The sequence below is a fragment of the Schistosoma haematobium genome, chromosome 6 (genome assembly GCF_000699445.3).
Source record: "Schistosoma haematobium chromosome 6, whole genome shotgun sequence".
NCBI lineage: Eukaryota > Metazoa > Platyhelminthes > Trematoda > Strigeidida > Schistosomatidae > Schistosoma > Schistosoma haematobium.
In genome coordinates, this window is record NC_067201.1 from 24,468,082 (window position 1) to 24,487,073 (window position 18,992).

The window sequence follows — 18,992 nt, forward strand, 5'->3', positions numbered from 1 at the left end:
TGATATGATGAATGAAAACTTTTTATTTAGAGTTGAACTGATTATCCTTTTGTTACCTGTTTCATTAGAGAAATGACTTTTCTTAAATTTTCAATGTCTTAGTTATGACTGACTTTTTTTCTTAAACTGGTCAGTCTCTTGACATTGTCAACTTGTTAATTTTATGTATGATCATTATGTTCGCGGCTACAGTGAGGAGGGGATAGATAAATTCACCCTTTATCATTTTCAATATCTATTCTTGATATATATTTTCAACCTGTCTTTTCCTACTATATTTTCAACGTGTAGTCTTTCTCACTATCAGTGCATGTTTATGCTAAGGTCTACGTTAATAATAACCATCAATATGGAGGGTTGTAGAGATTGTTGAGTTTTATTGAAATCGCAAATCGATCTAAGATAGACAATCATTGAAAATCAGGAAGCATTATTCTAGTATGAGGTGTGTGTGTGAGGAGTGCTCATCCACTATCCCAACACAAGGAATCGAACCTAGAACCTTCGGTTTCTCAGATGAACACTTAACTTCTAAACCATTGAGCTGGCATCCTTTGGTTTACATGTCTAATCTCAATCAATTCACAATATTGCACAACCATTTTCCATTACTAACGGGGGATAATTGTCAATGTATTATTTGTACCGATTGATTCCTCTTGTTCTCTTATTACAATGAAGAGTCCCATACTAGGACGAAAAGACCATCCAGTGCTTCCAGGTTTTCCATGATGGTCTAGCTTCAATTAACTCTTATTACAATCAGTTTATATTTTGTTATCCTGTTCTCATCTACCTTTATCACTCATTTTACTGTTTTTTTTTTCAATAGGGTTCTGTAGTAATTTTCAACTTGTTATCATCACGTTGGAGTATAACTCAAACTAAAGTTAAATTAGTTTTATCTTTGGCTGGTCCAATTTATCAACCAGGTTAGAATAGTTTGATAATTGATAGTTAAAGTTTCATAAAATATTATATATATATATATATATATATATATATAGAGATAGAGAGAGAGAGAGAGAGAGAGAGAGAGGCATAGATACAGGAAACGATGGATTATTGGGAAACATTTAACCTTGACTAAGAAGAGAATCACTGTGTAGGTGGCTATACATTACATTAGACTTAATTTTATATTAAATAAAGTCAATATATGCTTTACAAGTTATTTTAGTTATCACCATTTTGCCTATATTGACTTAATTAAAGTATGATTGTTTGCTTTTATCTTAATTACTCATTTGTTATCCGATAAGTTTTATAGTTATTTAGTTGTTATCAATATAGATCCTAGCAACAAATGTCCTTTGACCTTATTTACTACATAACATTTGAACTACCAAATGGAATTAACAAACTAAGTATCAAAGACGACAAAATAACAATGATAATCATAAAGAATTAACGATAAAAATGTGATTTGAGAAGAACTAATGAAAAAGTTTTTTTATGAAGGATTACTGAGACGTAAATTTTAGAGTAAGATGTATCTATGTCACTGTGATCGATTCTAAGACATGTTACCTATCTATGATAACTCGGATGAATAAATCCGCATACACAGAATAGTAGCAATTCCGTAAAACATATATTCAGTCGGTTGCGCAATTGTATCGTCACAACAACATAGGTTTTGTTAGCAGAGATGGATGATGGTTAGCAATGAACTCCAAAACGCACATTTCGTCCTACTTGGGACTCATCAGGTGGATGTACCTATACCCGAGAGGACTCGAACACAGCGCCGTTGTCTTTAAGCGTCATCTCGTTATTTATTTAGCTACTGAGTTCAAATAACCACTGATTTATGCATTGGGGCGAAGCTTAATTCATTTGTATTGGTTTTTTCGAATTTTGCTTATGATATAAGGCAATATTGAGGTAATTCGCACTGTAGGCACATATACCATAAAAAGACTGATCTATTGCAGCACTAAACATCAACGGGAAGTTCAAAACAACCAATTTAAATGAAGTATAGGTTTTAGTTTTACGATAGTTCTATCCAAAAAATCCTCAGTTTTCCATTTTGTTTTGTGGTAAAAGGTATCGGAGGAAAAGTTAAAGAAAAAAAATACTCAGTTACCAATGATATTTTATAAGAGTAAACATAATTATCGACGTTTGAGAGGTTATCGTAGAATTTATAACTTTATAAATTATTGAGTGATTTCAACTTGCACCGTTACCAAACCACCATGGAAAACCTGGAAGCACTGGACGGCCGTTTCGTCCTAGTATGTGACTCCTCAGCAGTGTGCGTCTACGACCCCGCCTCGTGAGATCCGAACCCAGGACCTATCACTCTGTCGTGAGATAGTGACTCACCGATGACAATGGTGGACGGTGGCGCAACTTCTTGGATTGGTTGAAGTTAGAAATTAACACTTATGGATGCCGGCTCACTGGTCTAGAGGTTAAGCGTTCGCGCGCGAGACTGACAGATTCTGGGTTGGAATCACGCGAGGCGGGACCGTGGATTCGCACTGCTGAGGAGTCCCATAATAGGTCGGAACGGCCTTCCAATGCTTCCAGGTTTTCCATGGTGGTCTAGCTTCAATTGGCTCATGATTTCAACTATTAAGATTAAAAGTTACGCTTAACGAATTGAGTGTTATTCCTATATTTTTTTTAGATGTATTTCAAATTTTATCAAATTGTTTATGCAACTTGTCAAAATTCTCTTTTATATTCTAAATGTTTATACTTTTTCCATTGAATATCAAATATTAGTAAGTCATGATCAAGGTAGAATATGGTACAAATATGTTTTGGCCTAAAGTACCATATCACATGATCACGATGAGATCAAATCAATAAGATGTATAGGAAAGGACTTAGTAATAATCAAGAAGATTAAATATTGAGAATTTACTTTGAAAAGATATATGTCATTGTATCCTACTCTAAATCATATCATCCAGCTTGTACAACCACTAATCATAGTTATTTAATAACCTACTACAATCTAGTAGAATAGTCAATCAATTTGTGATTGATTACATATTTCAGTTTAATTGCTTTTTAGCTGATCAAACGAATTCAGTTCATTTAGATTATATCTTTATGAAAAAGTCTTGTAGGTTAATTTAGTCTTATTATTTATTTAATTATTGGAATACATAAATATTGATGCAAAGAGTCGCCAAATAGATGTGCGCTCATAAGTCACTTGATTTGTGTGTGGTTTGTGATACTGCCCGGGTGCCTAAACCGAACCACGTGGTTTTCTCAGGAGGGCACACCCGGAGCCTTTGACCTAAAGGTCTAATCTACAAGGCAGTGGAGCAACGTTGAGCGATGCATTCCCATGGTAACCGGTGACCATTAATTGGTTCATACGCCATTTCTTACAGGATACTGAAGCCCATGTGCACCATTTGTTTGGAATGAAGGTTTTCCAACTATCCTAAGTGAAGCCCCGTGTCTTAACTTTCATGATAGATTGTTTCAGTATTATCCATATATACAACTTTTCGAGAGATGACTAAAACTGATTCTCTTTTTGTCATTGTTTTCACAAAAGGTGTAACTATTGGTATACAAATTGTATTCTTTTCTTTTGTTTCTAGTTAATTCTAAAACATTTTGAACTACATTCACTTGGTGTTGTTTTACTTGTATCTCCCCATTGTTATTTAGGACTGCAATTGGTCAGTCTCATGTTGGCATATGTGCATCCTGTGCGGATTGCCTCGATATGACCTTAAGTCACAAGCTTTTTAAGCAAAGATGGATAGTGGCTAGCACTGGAATCCAGGACGCGCGTTTCACCCTATTTGAGACTCTTTATCAGCTGGATGTACCTGCATCTCAGAGTTGATGTGAATTTAAACTTTACCCTATTGCACAAGCAGGTAGCTATTACGATTCAGTAGCTAAGTGGGTAACGCGATGGCGTTTGGAGCGAACGGTACTGGGTTCAAGTCCCGGGATGGACGTCAACTCTGCCATGCAGGTACATCCAGCTGACGATTCCTAAATAGGGTGAGATGCACATTCTGGATTCCAGTGCTAGCCACTTCTCATCTTTGCTTAAAAAGCATTTTTAACTACTTTTAAATTATTTTTACTATTACTTTACATAAAATTCATTATTCTTATGAATTCTTGATTATTCTCTCATTTATATAAGCTGTCAAGATGTTTTTTTCAGGGTTAGATAGGAAGTAGGTTTTCCTGTTTAGGGCGGCCTGCTTGAGCATCTGGGCTACCTGTTCCTGCCATCTAGATATTTCAACAAGTTATCTATTTTTGTTTGTTTTAATATATCATTATGTTTATTAATCGCATAACCTATTCTGCTGCGTTTCTGAAAAGTATACAACCTTTAGTTGTCAAAGTTACAAAAAACTCAATAAGAGACAATGTGGTTGCTGGCAATATACAACGAAAAGAATGCAGATTATTCAGATGTTCATTTACTGAACTGCTAACATCTGACTGGCGATCACTCAATATTTGTCGCCAGGACCGACCAAGAAGAAAGAAACGGAAACTTGTTGAAATACTTTACGCTGAGAATTCTATATTGTACCAAAAATATAATATTGAATAAAGCTAATAATAATAATAATAATAATAATAATAATAATAATAATAATAATAATAATAATCTTTCTAGTACATACATCAGACAATAATACAATGGTGTGTTTGTGACATTTCTATCATTTCAAGAGTAATTTGTAATAATAATAATAATAATAATAATAATAATAATAATAATAATAATAATAATAATAATAATAATAATGTACTCAAGTTACTTCGTCGTGGAATGTTAGAGCAGAAGTAAGCCGATAAGAAATTGATTTTATCTCGCTATGTAGAAGTGTTGTAGCAATTTGGATCGATGAATATAATTGGTGAGGTCTTCTCTTTGGTATTGTCCGATTAAGTTGTTGAAACTTTTTGGGATCCAATCCATGTGATTATGTTGTCTTTTTACGTATTCAGTCATGATCTGTTAAGTTGAGGGAAAATGAGCAGTAGTATTGAGTTATAGAGAATAAGATCAATTTCGAGCACTAGACAAACATGATATCGACAACTTCTAGGTGACCAGTTAATGTCAATGCCCTAATAGCTCTGTGACATTGTATTAGACCATAAAGCTGGGCAACATCGATTTTAATTTTCTGAATGTTGTAGGTAAACCTTTCTGACAAGTATATACTGGTATGAAACTTTAAATCTAGGTCTCCTACCAACTACCTGAAATATAATCTGATAGTATATTCTTCGTAGCGATTTTCAAATTGATTAAAAGTAGTTGAGCAATATTGTAATTCATAACTTTATTCTTATGATAGTAAAACTGATGAGACGATGGTCTATGACTGACCTTTCAGCGATGCCAAAGTGACCTTGGGAAAATCCACCCCCTGGATCTAAAGCGCGTTATAAATTAATGTGAGAAATCAGAATTGGGATTTAGAGTATGAAGTGAGGTTTAGGAATTAGATTTAGGTTTCTTATCGCGAACTAACGTCAGCTGTAATGGTAAAACCCTATTTAGCCGTATGGATGAATGAATTTCGTATCGAAATCCAAGACTCGTTATCTTAAATGTAATTATTTCTTCCATAAATTCTAGTCTCGCCCTAAAGCTTAGTCACTATTGGTAAAATGTGGTTATCTTATAGTATATTGATCATTGGTTGACCTTTATAAGTTGAATAAAGAAAATAGAATATCTTAATAGTTAATTTATTCATATTGTTTGTTTGTGCTCCGGTAACTGGTTTAATCATTAATGGCTTATGGAGCGGAGTTGGCAGGAGATTTAATAATGACTCTCTCTTGAAACTGATCCGGCATCTACATTATAAATCGAATACATTTCTCAAGTTGACTTAATAATGGACAATTTACTTGGACGGTTTGATGAGCTGATACTATTGAGAGTTAGATCCCTTAGTATTATGGTCTGTGTCCCAATTAGAACACCAACTTATATGATCTTGGTCCTATATCAAACTAATGATACGTCAACCAGCACGAACAGCCTCGAGTTAACTCTGAGTCCTTATTGGTTCTACTTGCCTTGCCCTGCCCATTGAGTCCAGAAAACAATCTTAAACTTCATTGTATAGATCGTATATTTCGGACATATGTGGTTCATATACAAGCAGATCAGACCGCGTCACACTATAAAATGAAAAATAATAATTGTACAAGATCAAACCAAACGTGGCTGTGAGTGTGGGAGACTGTACCTAATAAATTGGAAGTTAAGGATAGTAAATCGTATCTATATAGCCAATAAGTCAAATGAAAGGTATTATATGTATATATAATCTCGCTATTCAATAATTATCCAGTAAGAATATATGTAATAATAGGTCATAGATAATTCCTGGAAGTCACCATTCATTTGTTAATCGTTCGGATATAACAGTGTGCTACTTTCAGGGCCGACATTTTCTAACCTGTTGTCGGGAGTGCAGCATCTCTGCAACTGATGAAAATGGGTTGCTGTAGTCATAACCCTATACAATTAACAGTAGGTTTTCGCTTTCTGGACCTAAGTTATTATTTTCGGTTTGACTGTTCCCCAACCTATGTGGCTGTCATGGTTGAACCTATGGAAATAGGTATTCCAGCTAATATACAGATAAAACCTCTATGTCAATGTGAGAGGTACAGTCAAACTATCACGGATACTGTTTCTACTTCTACTACTCTGATTGTTTTAAAAAATTATAGTTTTTTTTCGTTTTTCTTATCTATAAACTTTAGTTATTTTGCCAGACCGTTCAATGGCGCAAATTTATCAACGTATACACAATTATATGGATCAGATTTCAAATATTTCCAATTATCCTTTAGTAATTATATCAATTACAGGTGGTTCTCGAGATCGAATTGTAAGCATTCATTGTTTATATTAATTAGCCATTACTGTCTGTATATATTTTCAACGTTTTTGAATTCTTTAACAAAAACCTGTTTCAACACTAGATGTAAGTTTGTGGTGTATGCTAATTATGTTAACAGACATAAGTAATATGTAATACCAATCAAAAGTTGAACTCCTAACAGAAAAGAAGACTGAGAAGGTCGAATTGAAGAAAATAGAAAGGAATTGTGAATTGTAAGAATCAAACAGAATGTAAAAGAGAATTGATAGAAAATTTACAAATGAAGCATTTAGTGTGTATGGTTCTTATATTTTACGAAGATATTCTATAATTTTGTATAATATAATAAATTGATTTTCTTCCCTTTAATCTCGTTCACCACAAGTCTACATAGTCGTTAATTCAAAGTCATCAATTGACATAAAATTACAAATTTTCTTTATAAAACTTCATTAGAATTTGCTAACTATTCTTTCACTATGTCAGTCAGTTATTTAGTTATGATCAAAGTATCGTTTGGCACACATATATAGACATCGGTCGAAATTAATAAATTAATGAGGTACGGCAACTTGAACCAATACATATGTGCCTAGTCCTACATTGTATATGATCACATTCTATTGTGATTTGATAAAATACTTATGAAGTTGATTATTTGAAATCCTTTTGAAAGGTGGTTTATATTTAATAGCGAAAATAGTATTAACTTAAAACATGAGTTACAGACTTTACATTCGGAATGTTGGAAGCTTTTTTAGTGAGACTATAATTTATGGACAAATCAATCAGATTTAAGATAACAGGTCTTGAATTCTAACTCAAAATTCATTCATTTATTTGGCTAAATAACGTTTGGGAATTATAGCTGATGTCAGTTCATGTTGAAAAACGATAAATCTAATTCCTTACCTTGACCATCATCTGAAAATTCTATTTCTTCACATTAATTTATAACCCTCAATTAGTCCTAGTTATTAGGTGGCCACTCTCAAGGTCACCTTAGCGTCGCAAAAACGTCGTCCATAAATTATAGTCCCACCTCTTTTTTTATTGAGCAAGTTAATTTCGACTCGGGTAGTTATTCGTAATCAAGATGAAGTTGGACATGAATGTTCGTTGATTCACGTTGCCAATACCAACAAGGTGAAGAATAACGGAATCGAAACAATCGTTACATCAATGATAAGAAGACAAACTAAACATCAAGCGTATGATTCAACAGAATGGAATCAATAGATAATTTTGAGGAAAAACTGAAACTAAAGATCTTCGTTAAGATTAAACAGTGAATGCAGCTCTTCCACTTTAACTGACTCTGAGCCATTTCGTCTAAATTGTCAACCAATAATCTCTGTTTGAAGATTGTTTACTGGAAAAAGAACGTAATTCTGAACAAATAAATCTTGGTTAGAATGTAAAACACTGAATGCCGAAACTTTATGTAATTTGTTCATGATAATTCCATATAAAAATGTTGTTATTTACTAATGAAAGTCTTAAATTAGATTTCTTTGCTACGTCTGTTTTGAATAGATCAATAATTTTATCAGGCTCGTTGGTGGACGTAGACATCATTAAGTAGAAAATTTATATCATTATGCGGTTGTAGAGGTTGCTGAATTTAATTGGAATCACAAACCAGTCTATGTTGGAAAAGCATGTAAAATCTGGACGGCCGTTTCGTTCTAGTACAGGGCTCTTTAGATGTGTGCATCCATTACCCTGTGTCCGGAAATCGAACTCAGGAACTTCGGTCTCACGTGCAAACGCTTAATTTCTAGACCACTGAGATGGAATACAGTGATTTACATATAAGTTAATTTAATATCGTGACTAGCTTCAAGATTCAACTTCTAGAGTTCTAGTGAGAATGTGCTACCAGTGGAGTTCAACCATGTCGAGTGTGAGGAAGTTTTCCATCCAAGACAATGGAAAACGGTCGCACAATACCGTGGATTTATTGAATTTAGTCTTTAACACCACTGTTTCTCAGCTCAATGGTCTAGGCGTTAAGCGTTCACATGCGAGTCCGAAGTTCCTGAGTTTCATTCGGGTCATGAATGCGCACTGATGAGGAGTCCTATAATAGAACGACATGACTGTTCATTGCTTTCTGGTTCTTAATGGTTAATTTTGTCTACCTTCTATAGGATTCAGTGATGTATGCATATTTAGTACATGTGGAATAATATGAATAAAAATGTACGGTTAACGAAGAAATTTAATTAAATAGAACCGATAGAATTTGTTAAATACTGAATGACTAAGCCAACATACAATTGGTTACTACTCAATGATCTGATCTATTCATGCTAGCTAACTGAAATAGTACACTATATAAGCTGTATGCTATATACTTGAAATATTGAATTCGTTGAGTCGGCTTCCGGAGAACTTCAACGGAGCCTCCAGAGGCCCATAAGGAGCCGAAGGGTCCTAGCCAATCAGAGTATGATGGAACATTCGAGAATTCCAATGTGGCGTGCTACTATTGGTCGGCAGCGTAATATGTCGTTAACGGATTGGCTGAAAATATGATGTTGATTCAACAGACGCCAACATCTATAAATACCCATGATTTTCTGTACAAAAATAAACCTTGGGATAAAGTATTTTCTCTCATACTTGTGTCTTCTCTCTGGTGTTCAAGTCGCTGTGTAGTTCTAGACTGCGGGTTACCGGAATAGCTTAGGAAACTAATATAGCGTTCAGTCCACACGACTTATCAGAATTGTTAACTAAATTTTAAACTATTCTACTTTACCACCTGAACGATGAAAATAATCAAAATTATATATTTTTTCTCAAGCTTTACTTTCAGAGTTAATTAACAAACTGAAAATTAAGGTAATTATGATGGTAAATGACTTAATGTGTTCTTTCAGTTTCTGGTATAATTTCAAGAGTATTCTTTGGTAAATATTTTCTAACAGTGTTAAGATCTTCACTTGGTTATTATACACTAGAATTTTACCATTGATGTTTTGAAAACTGCAATTGATCAGTTTCTTATTGCCATATGTGCATACTTTGCGGATTGTCTTAATATTTCCTGAAGTCACAAGCTTTATAAACAAAGATGGATATCGGCTAACAGTGGAATCAAGAACGCGCGTTTCGTCCTGTCTGAGACTCGTCATCTGGATGTGCCTGGATTTCAGAGATGATGTTTACTCTGGGAGTCGAAGCCAGTATCTTTCGCTTCAGTATGCACATATGCCAATAAGTGACTGATCAATTGCAATCCTAAACATCAATCGGAAGATTCAAGTAAAACAACACCAAGTGAATTTAAAATTCACCCCATTGCACAAGCAAAAGTGGCTATCAGGACTCAGTATATAAGTGGATAATGTGATGGTGATTGAAGCGAACGGGACTGGGTTCGAGCCCGGGAGTAAACATTATCCAGCTGACGATTCCCAAATAGGACGAAACGCGCATTCTGGATTCCACTGCCATCCACTATCCATCTTTGCTTATAGTCTTAAGAACTATTGCAAATTGTACATCATACTATATACTGTCTATATTTTGGTAAGAATTTATCACAATGATTTTCAGAAAATTTTAGATGAAGTTAAATTAGGAAAGATGAAACTGTTATACGTTACGTAAATTACTATTATTTAATTATACACCTACTACTGAGTTTAAGATCAGTTATGACTTCATTATGAATATACTGTGATTTATTGTAGTCCTATCACTGAAGGATGTAATCTTGTACGTTTTTAAGTCATAGAACAATACAATAAATAGAAAGTCTTCTATCTTCCTGCACCTCTTGACCTTTGGGGAGATAAAGAGCTATGTGCATCAATAGGGGTTGATATCTCTGCTTGTTTTTATCAGTCTTTTGTGTTATTGTTTAATCTAAAGGTCATTCGTCTGGTTAGCATAAATCTAACTCTTTATTTAATAAACTATAATCCGTAACATACAACTTTTGGGAGGTTTATATCTAACCTGAAGATTCTTTGTATTTTGGGGTGTCTTCGATATGGTTTATATGCAAGAATCTGGAAGAGAAGAGGTGACTGAATGACTCAGCACATAGAATACACTTTCTTACGATAATGCAGGAAATCGACAATAATCAGTAATAATTAGAGAATAAAATATAAACTATCCGATAATAGAAAGAAGAAATTAGTAGCCTATGAATTCAAATGTGTTACGAATCGAATAATCACATTTAGTTGGTAACGTATTCAGTTTTAATTTGTCAATAAAAATGTATGTATTCCACCTACAAATATACTGTAATTTTTATTTTTGTAGGTTCCTGATTTACTTGGAAATATTGATCAAGCTTATCCTGTTTTAAATTCACTCAGTTTATCCACATCTGCAATTCAGCATGTTTGGGCGTCTTGTGATCATCGATGTATTCTTTGGTAAGTTATAAAAAATTTTAATTTTCCAGCTAAATTGATTAAGGTGTAATTGACAGATTTATTGAATACATGTTTTGTGAACTTAGCTTTGAAACATACTTTTTGATGCTAACATTAGTGGAATTAGTATGTTTAGTGGGATTCGAACATTCAACCGAGTGAATGTTAAGGAATTGGATACTGTGATCACTACTTCACAGATTTCCTCCTCACTCACATCACTTGTGGAGTCGGTGGGATATCCGTCTACCAAGTAAAAGATGAGTTTATTGTGCAACAGATCATTTCGTTCTATTTAATGGCAGAGAAACGTGTTGTTTAAAATTAAAGGATATTCGTAGGTTACTAGCATTTGATCATAGGTGTCTTCAAAACATCAGCACAAACTTCGGATATGAGTGAAGTGTTCGAACTTCTCCACACATGGCTCACAACTTGTCCTGTAGACCTCAGTATTAATTGGTTATTGTTGACCTTTAACCTGTCATTGTTTACTTTATTTTTGTTGTATCTCCCATTGATTTGTTTTTTGGTCCTATATTTGCTCATAATTTTTCTGATTGGTTGATAAATTGGATCGATTTCGATGTGCTTGTTGATTGCTGACTGACCTTTTAACAACCTGTAAAACCCAGTTTCGATCCCCACTCCACCGGATGTGATCTAGTCAGCCCGGTAGTATCTTTACCCCTCATATCTAGATTGTGGCTCATACGGAAACACCTGGTTACCGAGCCAATTTATCTATATTTATTTATATATCCTTTTTCCAATGAGTAGTAAATTCAGATGAGCGAATATTTGGTGTAGAGACCTAGTTGAAATGACTTTTTCAGCAAATATGTCGGAGAGTTTTTCAAGCATGCTATCTCCTCTAAACTAGATAGTTTAATCGTAAAGCTTTCATTGCCTCTCTAGGCAACAACAAAATTAAAAAATACTCCTAAAGGAAGAGTGGGTTATTGGCATTTCTCCACTACAACTAAGTAATAGCCTGTTATCCTGGAATATGAGTTTTTCTCGTAAATTGTATGGCCATTGTTTGCATAAGTGCACATTTTTCTCCATTATCTCTATATTAAAGCGAACTTTTACAAATCCTATATATTTGATACTATAATATGATTGCCATAGGGGTTTGTGTAAACCACTCACTTTCAAAGTTTACATCACGGACTGATATAGGTTGGACAGTTATTGAAAACCAAGATGTGCTAGACAGCCGTTTTCTTCTAGCAGTGTACATTCACAACATCACCGAGCATCAAAACCAATACTTTCAGGTCTTGCAGCAAACGCTTAACCTCTAGACTACTCGGTCGGCATACAGTAGTTTTCATGTTTAACTTCAATCAATTCACAATATTAAAGAGTTGTATGCTAGTACGCAATAGTTGTCCATTGCTTTCTAGTTTTCAATGAACTGAAATCAGTCCATGATTCTAACTATGATGTAGTTATCGACTATTTTTCATATTTATTTCTTTATCTTACTTCTCTTTATGTGATTAATCATTTCTCTGATTGACTCTGTCTATCTCTCTATTTAATATAAAAGGGGAAAGAAAAACAAAACATTGAAACAATTCCTTTTTTCTTTCATATATAATTTTGTCATAGTTAATATTCCATAAAGTATTTTTTGTTCTTCATTATGATAGGTGTTTACAATTGATGTTGGTATTGAACAAAGGTTTACTTGTACACAATTCAGTGAGTTGTCTGTTTTTCGTTATTTCTTTCTTCCTCTCTCTCTCTATCCCACTCGTTGTTTTTTTCCTCCTTTTATGGATTGTTTTTAGGTTAAACTTGTTCACAGGGTTTGTTTTGTTATTATCAGAAGGGGTTTGTGGAGATTTTTAGAAATTTTCGCAGATTGAAATCATGAGTCAGTTGAAGCTAGACCACCATTGAAAACCTGGAAGCACTGGACGGCCGTTTCGTCCTAGTATGGGACTCCTCAACAGTGCGCATCCACGATCCCGCACCACGCGGGACTCGAACCCAGGACCTACTGGATTCGCGCGCGCAACTTCGTGGATTGGTTGAAGTTAGACATTAACACCGTTGGATGCCGGCTCAGTGGTCTAATGGTTAAGTGCTCGCGCGCGAAGCCAGTAGGTCAGTCAGTCAGCTACAATGTAGGACCAGGCACATATGTGCATCGGTCCAGGTTGCCATACCGCATCAGCACAACAAGATGAACACCGGATTCATAGCAGTGGTTATGTCAAAGGTGGTTATATATAAGAGAAAGATTGCATATAGAGATATAGTACAAGAAGAAAAAATTGGTTTGTAGCAAGAAAGACATGAAGCGATTTTAATCTCATAGTTTAAGGGAAGACAGGGAGTGTATACACCGACGCCATTGTGATCGATTCTGAGCCATTTCACCAAATCTCCAACCATTGGTTACGATAGTCACGCGGACCCCAACCAAGTAGTCTGCATCTACCAACATGGCTCAGACTAGAGGTTAGTGACTTCAAGCACTGATGCCAGTAGGTCTTGGGTTCGAGCCCCGCGTGGTGCGGGATCGTGGATGCTCACTGTTGAGGAGTCCCATACTAGGACGAAACGGCCGTCCAGTGCTTCCAGGTTTTCAATGGTGGTCTAGCTTCAACTGACTCATGATTTCAATCTGTGTTTTGTTATTGTTGTGTTATACATGCTTGTATACATTTTTATGGACAGAGTATATTGTTATAAGTAACGATATAATCGAAAAATGTGAATTCTCTACTATTTGGAACTTATCTACTAATGAATGTACTTGATCCTATTTTTTGTCAAGAATTGATATTCGTACTGAGAGTTGAATCTAGTATCTTTAAACGCCAACGCATTATTCATTAAGTTATTAAGCTCCAAGAAGTTATTAAGTTTATGCATTTTAAAACTAACAGAAACGCAATTGTATGAATGAAGAATATTCTTTTCAATAATTTCTCATCATGTATACTACAATTATTATATCCATATTAATCATTCATAAAATTGGTCAGATTTAAGGCAGAGAGTAAATCATTTGGAAATTGTATTATGTGAATTGAGAATTATTGTTTGTCATAGATAAAATCAATTCAGATCGTTAATGTTGGGGGGCTGACTAATATGAGGTTGTCAACTTGAGTCAGTTTATAAGCGAAATGAAATTGTGCAATAAGTGATGAGCCCGAATGTACAAATTCCTAGAATATCTGCCAATATAACTTGCTCTACAGGAACAGTTGAATTGATAGATACAGAAAGAGGTAACTAGTCTAAGTAATTTATCTTTCAACCTCGGAGTGATTATTGGTCGTGTGGAGAATACTAGTCGTAGTTTACCCGCATTAAAAGTCCTTTGAATTGATCTGTATAACTTAAGTCTTAGCATTTCACTCGGTCCATCGCCTCTGAATTGTAAGCGTATATACAGAGGCTTTTTATTTACAGTTGGGCATTCTCTATGGTATCTTTTATTGGCTATGTTTTTATTTATAAATTTCTCGGGATATTCATTTTCCTTCAGGGTTATGTATAATGACTTTGTTTCATCTTCGGTATCGTGGATGCGCACTGCTGAGGAGTTGCACGATAGGACGAAACGTCCGTCCAGTCCTTCCAGGTTTTCCATATATATATAAGTTTTTAATTAGCTATAGTACACAATGTAGATTTACTAAAATATACATACTTGTATATATAAAATGAACAATAGAAGTCATGTTTATCAAATCGAAGTGTAATACACTAGCTACTTATTTAATATACTAAATGGTAACATATTTACATAGAGATATGAAAGCTATTGGATTTGATTTGTTTTGTCTTGGTTATGTTGGTACCCATTTCGCATGAAGAGTACTAAATTAGGCTGAGACAGTTATTAAGTTTATGTTGATCTTTATTGGTTCTAAAGATCCTTAGTTCTATTCCGAGATCATGAGCGTACGCATTGTTAATAAATCCCACATGAGATCAAAATAGCTGTCCAGTACTTCTTCATTTGCAAATAATATCTGTTCTGTCCTGTGAACTGGCAGTTGAGCAATCTCTAAAATCTTTCTATTTCATGGACACCAATGAAAGTTCGCCCTAACAGAACTACTGTTAACAATGGTAACTGTTGACTTTTTAAAATAAGAAAAAGTAAATGTTTCAATTTTATAATTGAATGTTCATTCTCTCTTCTTCAGTTTTCTTCAGATCCTATCAGTCGTTTGAATGTATTTCGTAATCTACTTATTACAAGACCTTTGTTATCATATACTATTCATCATGATCATGATAATTATCAAGAATCCAACTTCAAATTGTCACAAACAATTTCATCAGATATGTTTTGGATTGATAAAACAAATCAACTGAATTATATCATGAATTTTTATGTGGTAAGTATGTGTTTTGCACTTCATATGTTTTACATCAAACTAGAAATTGAATTAAGAAATTGGAAAGTATGTAGTATTGTCAGTATAGAGTTGTGGAGATTATTAATTTTCTTGTTGACATCATGAACCGATTAATGTTAGACCACGATTGTAAACCTGGAACTACTGGACGGCCGTTTCGTCTTAGTATGAGATTCATCAGCAACGCGCATCCATGATTCTGCACTCGGGATTCAGTGGATAACTGTCTCACATCCGACACAGTTGAAGATGGTTGTGCAATTTCATGGATTGGTTGAGGTTAGACAGTAACACTGATGAATGCCGGCTCATTAGTCTAGAGGTTAAGCGTTTGCAGCGAACGGTACTGGGTTCGAGTTCCAGAGTGAACACCAACTCTGAGATGCAGGTACATCCAGCTGATGAAGAGTTTCAAATAGGGCGAAACGCACGTCCTGGATTCCAATACCAGCCACTATCCATCTTTGCTTATAATGCTTGTGAATTAAGGCAATTTTGTGACAAGCCACACATTATGCACATATGCCAATAGGAGACTGATCAGTTGTAGTCCTAAACAACGATAAAAGTAAAACAATACCAAGTGAATTTAACGTAATCTATTGTTCAGTAAATCCATCTTTACATTCGTAGTTGTATGTAGCTATTAGCTAACTACTGTACATGTCATCAAAATAAATATTAAGGGTTTAATTCTATAACTCTATCTTTTACACGTCCTACAATACATTTTACTATTTTCTTTTCTTTATACATTACATACATGATCAATAAGGCATGGGAATTATCCTGTTTTTTCTTCTCAAAACAGTCGGTTAAACTATTGGTGTTCAGACAAAAGTTCATTAGTAGTATTTATGACTCATTTAACTATGCGAATGAAATAAAACAGAGTATAACATATTAAGGTCAATGAATAATGGATAAGACACTTTTTATTACATTTTTAGTTAACTGACTATTAGTTTCTCAATTTAGGGTGACTAGCTTCAAGATGGAACTCCTGATATCTTAATGAGAAGGTGCAAGCATTGTAGTTCATTCATGTCAGATGTGAGACAGTTACCTACGACAGGTAATGGATAATGGTCGTGCATTATCGTGAACCGAGTGAAGTTAGACATTATCAATGTTGGATCTCATGTCAGTGGTCTAGGGCTTAAGAGTTCACGCTCGAGACTGAATGTCTGACTACACCTGTGACAGAGTCGTGGATAGACGAAGCTTCTGTTCCGTGCTTTCAGGTATTCAATATTCGTCTAGCTAAGATGAGTTCGTAATATAACGACAATTTTTTCTATTGGTTAAAGTTTACAAACATCATTACTTTGGGATAAATTGAAAACAACAACAACAAAATGTTTACAGAATAATTTACTAACTACTGAAAATACATTAATCTTATCTACCGATACAACCAATTCTGGACTCGTTCATCTTTTTTTTTCTTACCATAATGAAATAGGTAGATGACTTGTAGAAATGTTTAACTTTATTGCTATAGAAATACGTATTCGTGTTTTTATCGTGAAAAAAACATTGTGAACTTACTAACGGTTACCCTAGTTACTGAACACATTATCTACTAATATCTCTTTTCTATAAACATAATTGACTATGTTTATGATTCACTTTCAGAGAATAAATTAAATAGATTTATCAATGAAAATTATACGGAAAAAGAAGTCATGAGCTCACTAGTTAACAGTTATCTATTATTCTTTTAGAATTAGAAGGGGTTTTTTGAAAATTATAGTAATTTTAATAGTTGAGATCATGAGCCAATTGAAGATAGATCACCATGGAAAATCTGGGAGCACTGGACGGCCGTTTCGTCCCATTGTGGGGCTCCTCAGCAGTGCGCATCACGATCCCACCGGGTCTGTTGTGAGGTATTAACTCACTGAAGACAATGGTGGATGTGTCACTCAATTTCGTGGATTAGTTGAAGTTAGGCATTGACACCGTTAATGTTTCAATAGTTGAGATCACGATTCAATTGAAACTAGACCGCCATAGAAAACCCGGATACCGGCTCAGTGGTCTAGAGGTTAAGCGTTCGCGCGTGAGACTGATTGGTCCTGGGTTTGAATCTCGTGAAAAGGGATCGTGTGAGCACACTACTAAGAAGTCCCACAGTAGGACGAAACGGCCGTCCAGTGCTTCCAGGTTTTCCATGGTGATCTAGCTTCAATTGACTCATGATCTCAACTATTAAAACTATAATTCTTTTGTTCATTTAATGAGTCAACATTTATGGATCGGTGATTATATTGAAATGTTTGAATATTTTTTCTCATTATGTCTTTATAGCCCTATAATGGTCTACTAGTTAAATTTGGTCCATTTTTCTTCAATCCAGAACAACATATTTTGATCTTGGTCACTAATGTAAGTTATGTAATTCTATGATTATTGTAGTGATTTGTTTAGGTTTTATGTATTTATCAAGAATTTATGGGATGAATTTATCCTACAGTTTAATCTCATTTTTAATACCATTGAAAACTAGGTACCACTGGAAAGCTGTTTTGTCCTAGTGTAGGACTCTTTTGCAATGAGCTACCATGATCCCGTTAAAGATCGCACCCAGGGCCTTCAGGTCTTCTCAACCATTGCAACTACTGAATCAGCTGTCAGTGGTATATTCCATTTGCAATATATTATGGCGATCATCCAATGCCATTGGTCAGGTTATACGTATGGGTACTGCTATGAATTTTCATACAAGGATAATGTGACTGTTTATTTCTCCCTGCTTTCCAATAGGGATCCCCAACTGAGGTCAGTCTGTTAATAATACAACCGAAGGGTTTTATTAAGTGGCGTTATATTTCCAGAAATAGAATTTAATATGTAGATTTCGTCTTATTCAGTTAGACGTCATCCCAGATAAATATCTGTTTTTGGTTAAACTCTTCTGAACGGTTCAAATTTCTAGACGTTATACACCATGTTAATTATCTTTAAAATGAGTACTGACTCACAATATAACTGTGTAGTCTTTCAGTTAGTGATTAACAATAAACTAGTGGGTCACCAATGAATAATAACATGTTTAATAATAGTGTATGAGGTGTTCATTAAGGTGGTTTTTTGTGTCTTTAATAATAGGTAGCAACTTAATTTCCGTTCTAAACTGTAGTCGGCTCAAGTATTAACTTTTTTCACTACACTTTTGTCTTGGTTTTTTATCGCTGTATTGAGCAGTTATTACTCTACACAAACTTGAACCCAGGACTTTTGTGTTCCATAGATTAACTATTAGGCTAATAAAGTCGATAATGAGGCAATTATTGTAGATAACAAATTAAATG

General features: G+C 34.6%; 1 protein-coding gene across 2 annotated transcripts in view; it reads left to right on the top strand.

Moving 5' to 3' along the window:
* MS3_00008866 (uncharacterized protein) overlaps nucleotides 1-18,992 on the top strand; it is a 79,586-nt gene that overhangs the window by 8,827 nt on the left and 51,767 nt on the right. Inside the window, exons 6-11 of one of the 2 annotated variants that reach the window (XM_051217209.1) lie at nucleotides 833-932; nucleotides 6,751-6,878; nucleotides 11,160-11,275; nucleotides 12,937-12,988; nucleotides 15,460-15,654; nucleotides 17,989-18,066. In XM_051217209.1, coding sequence (XP_051065858.1) covers nucleotides 833-932; nucleotides 6,751-6,878; nucleotides 11,160-11,275; nucleotides 12,937-12,988; nucleotides 15,460-15,654; nucleotides 17,989-18,066 — 669 coding nt within the window. Of the gene's footprint in view, nucleotides 1-832; nucleotides 933-6,750; nucleotides 11,276-12,936; nucleotides 12,989-15,459; nucleotides 15,655-17,988; nucleotides 18,067-18,992 lie in introns of both variants that reach the window. The other variant, XM_051217210.1, reaches the window with a different exon arrangement.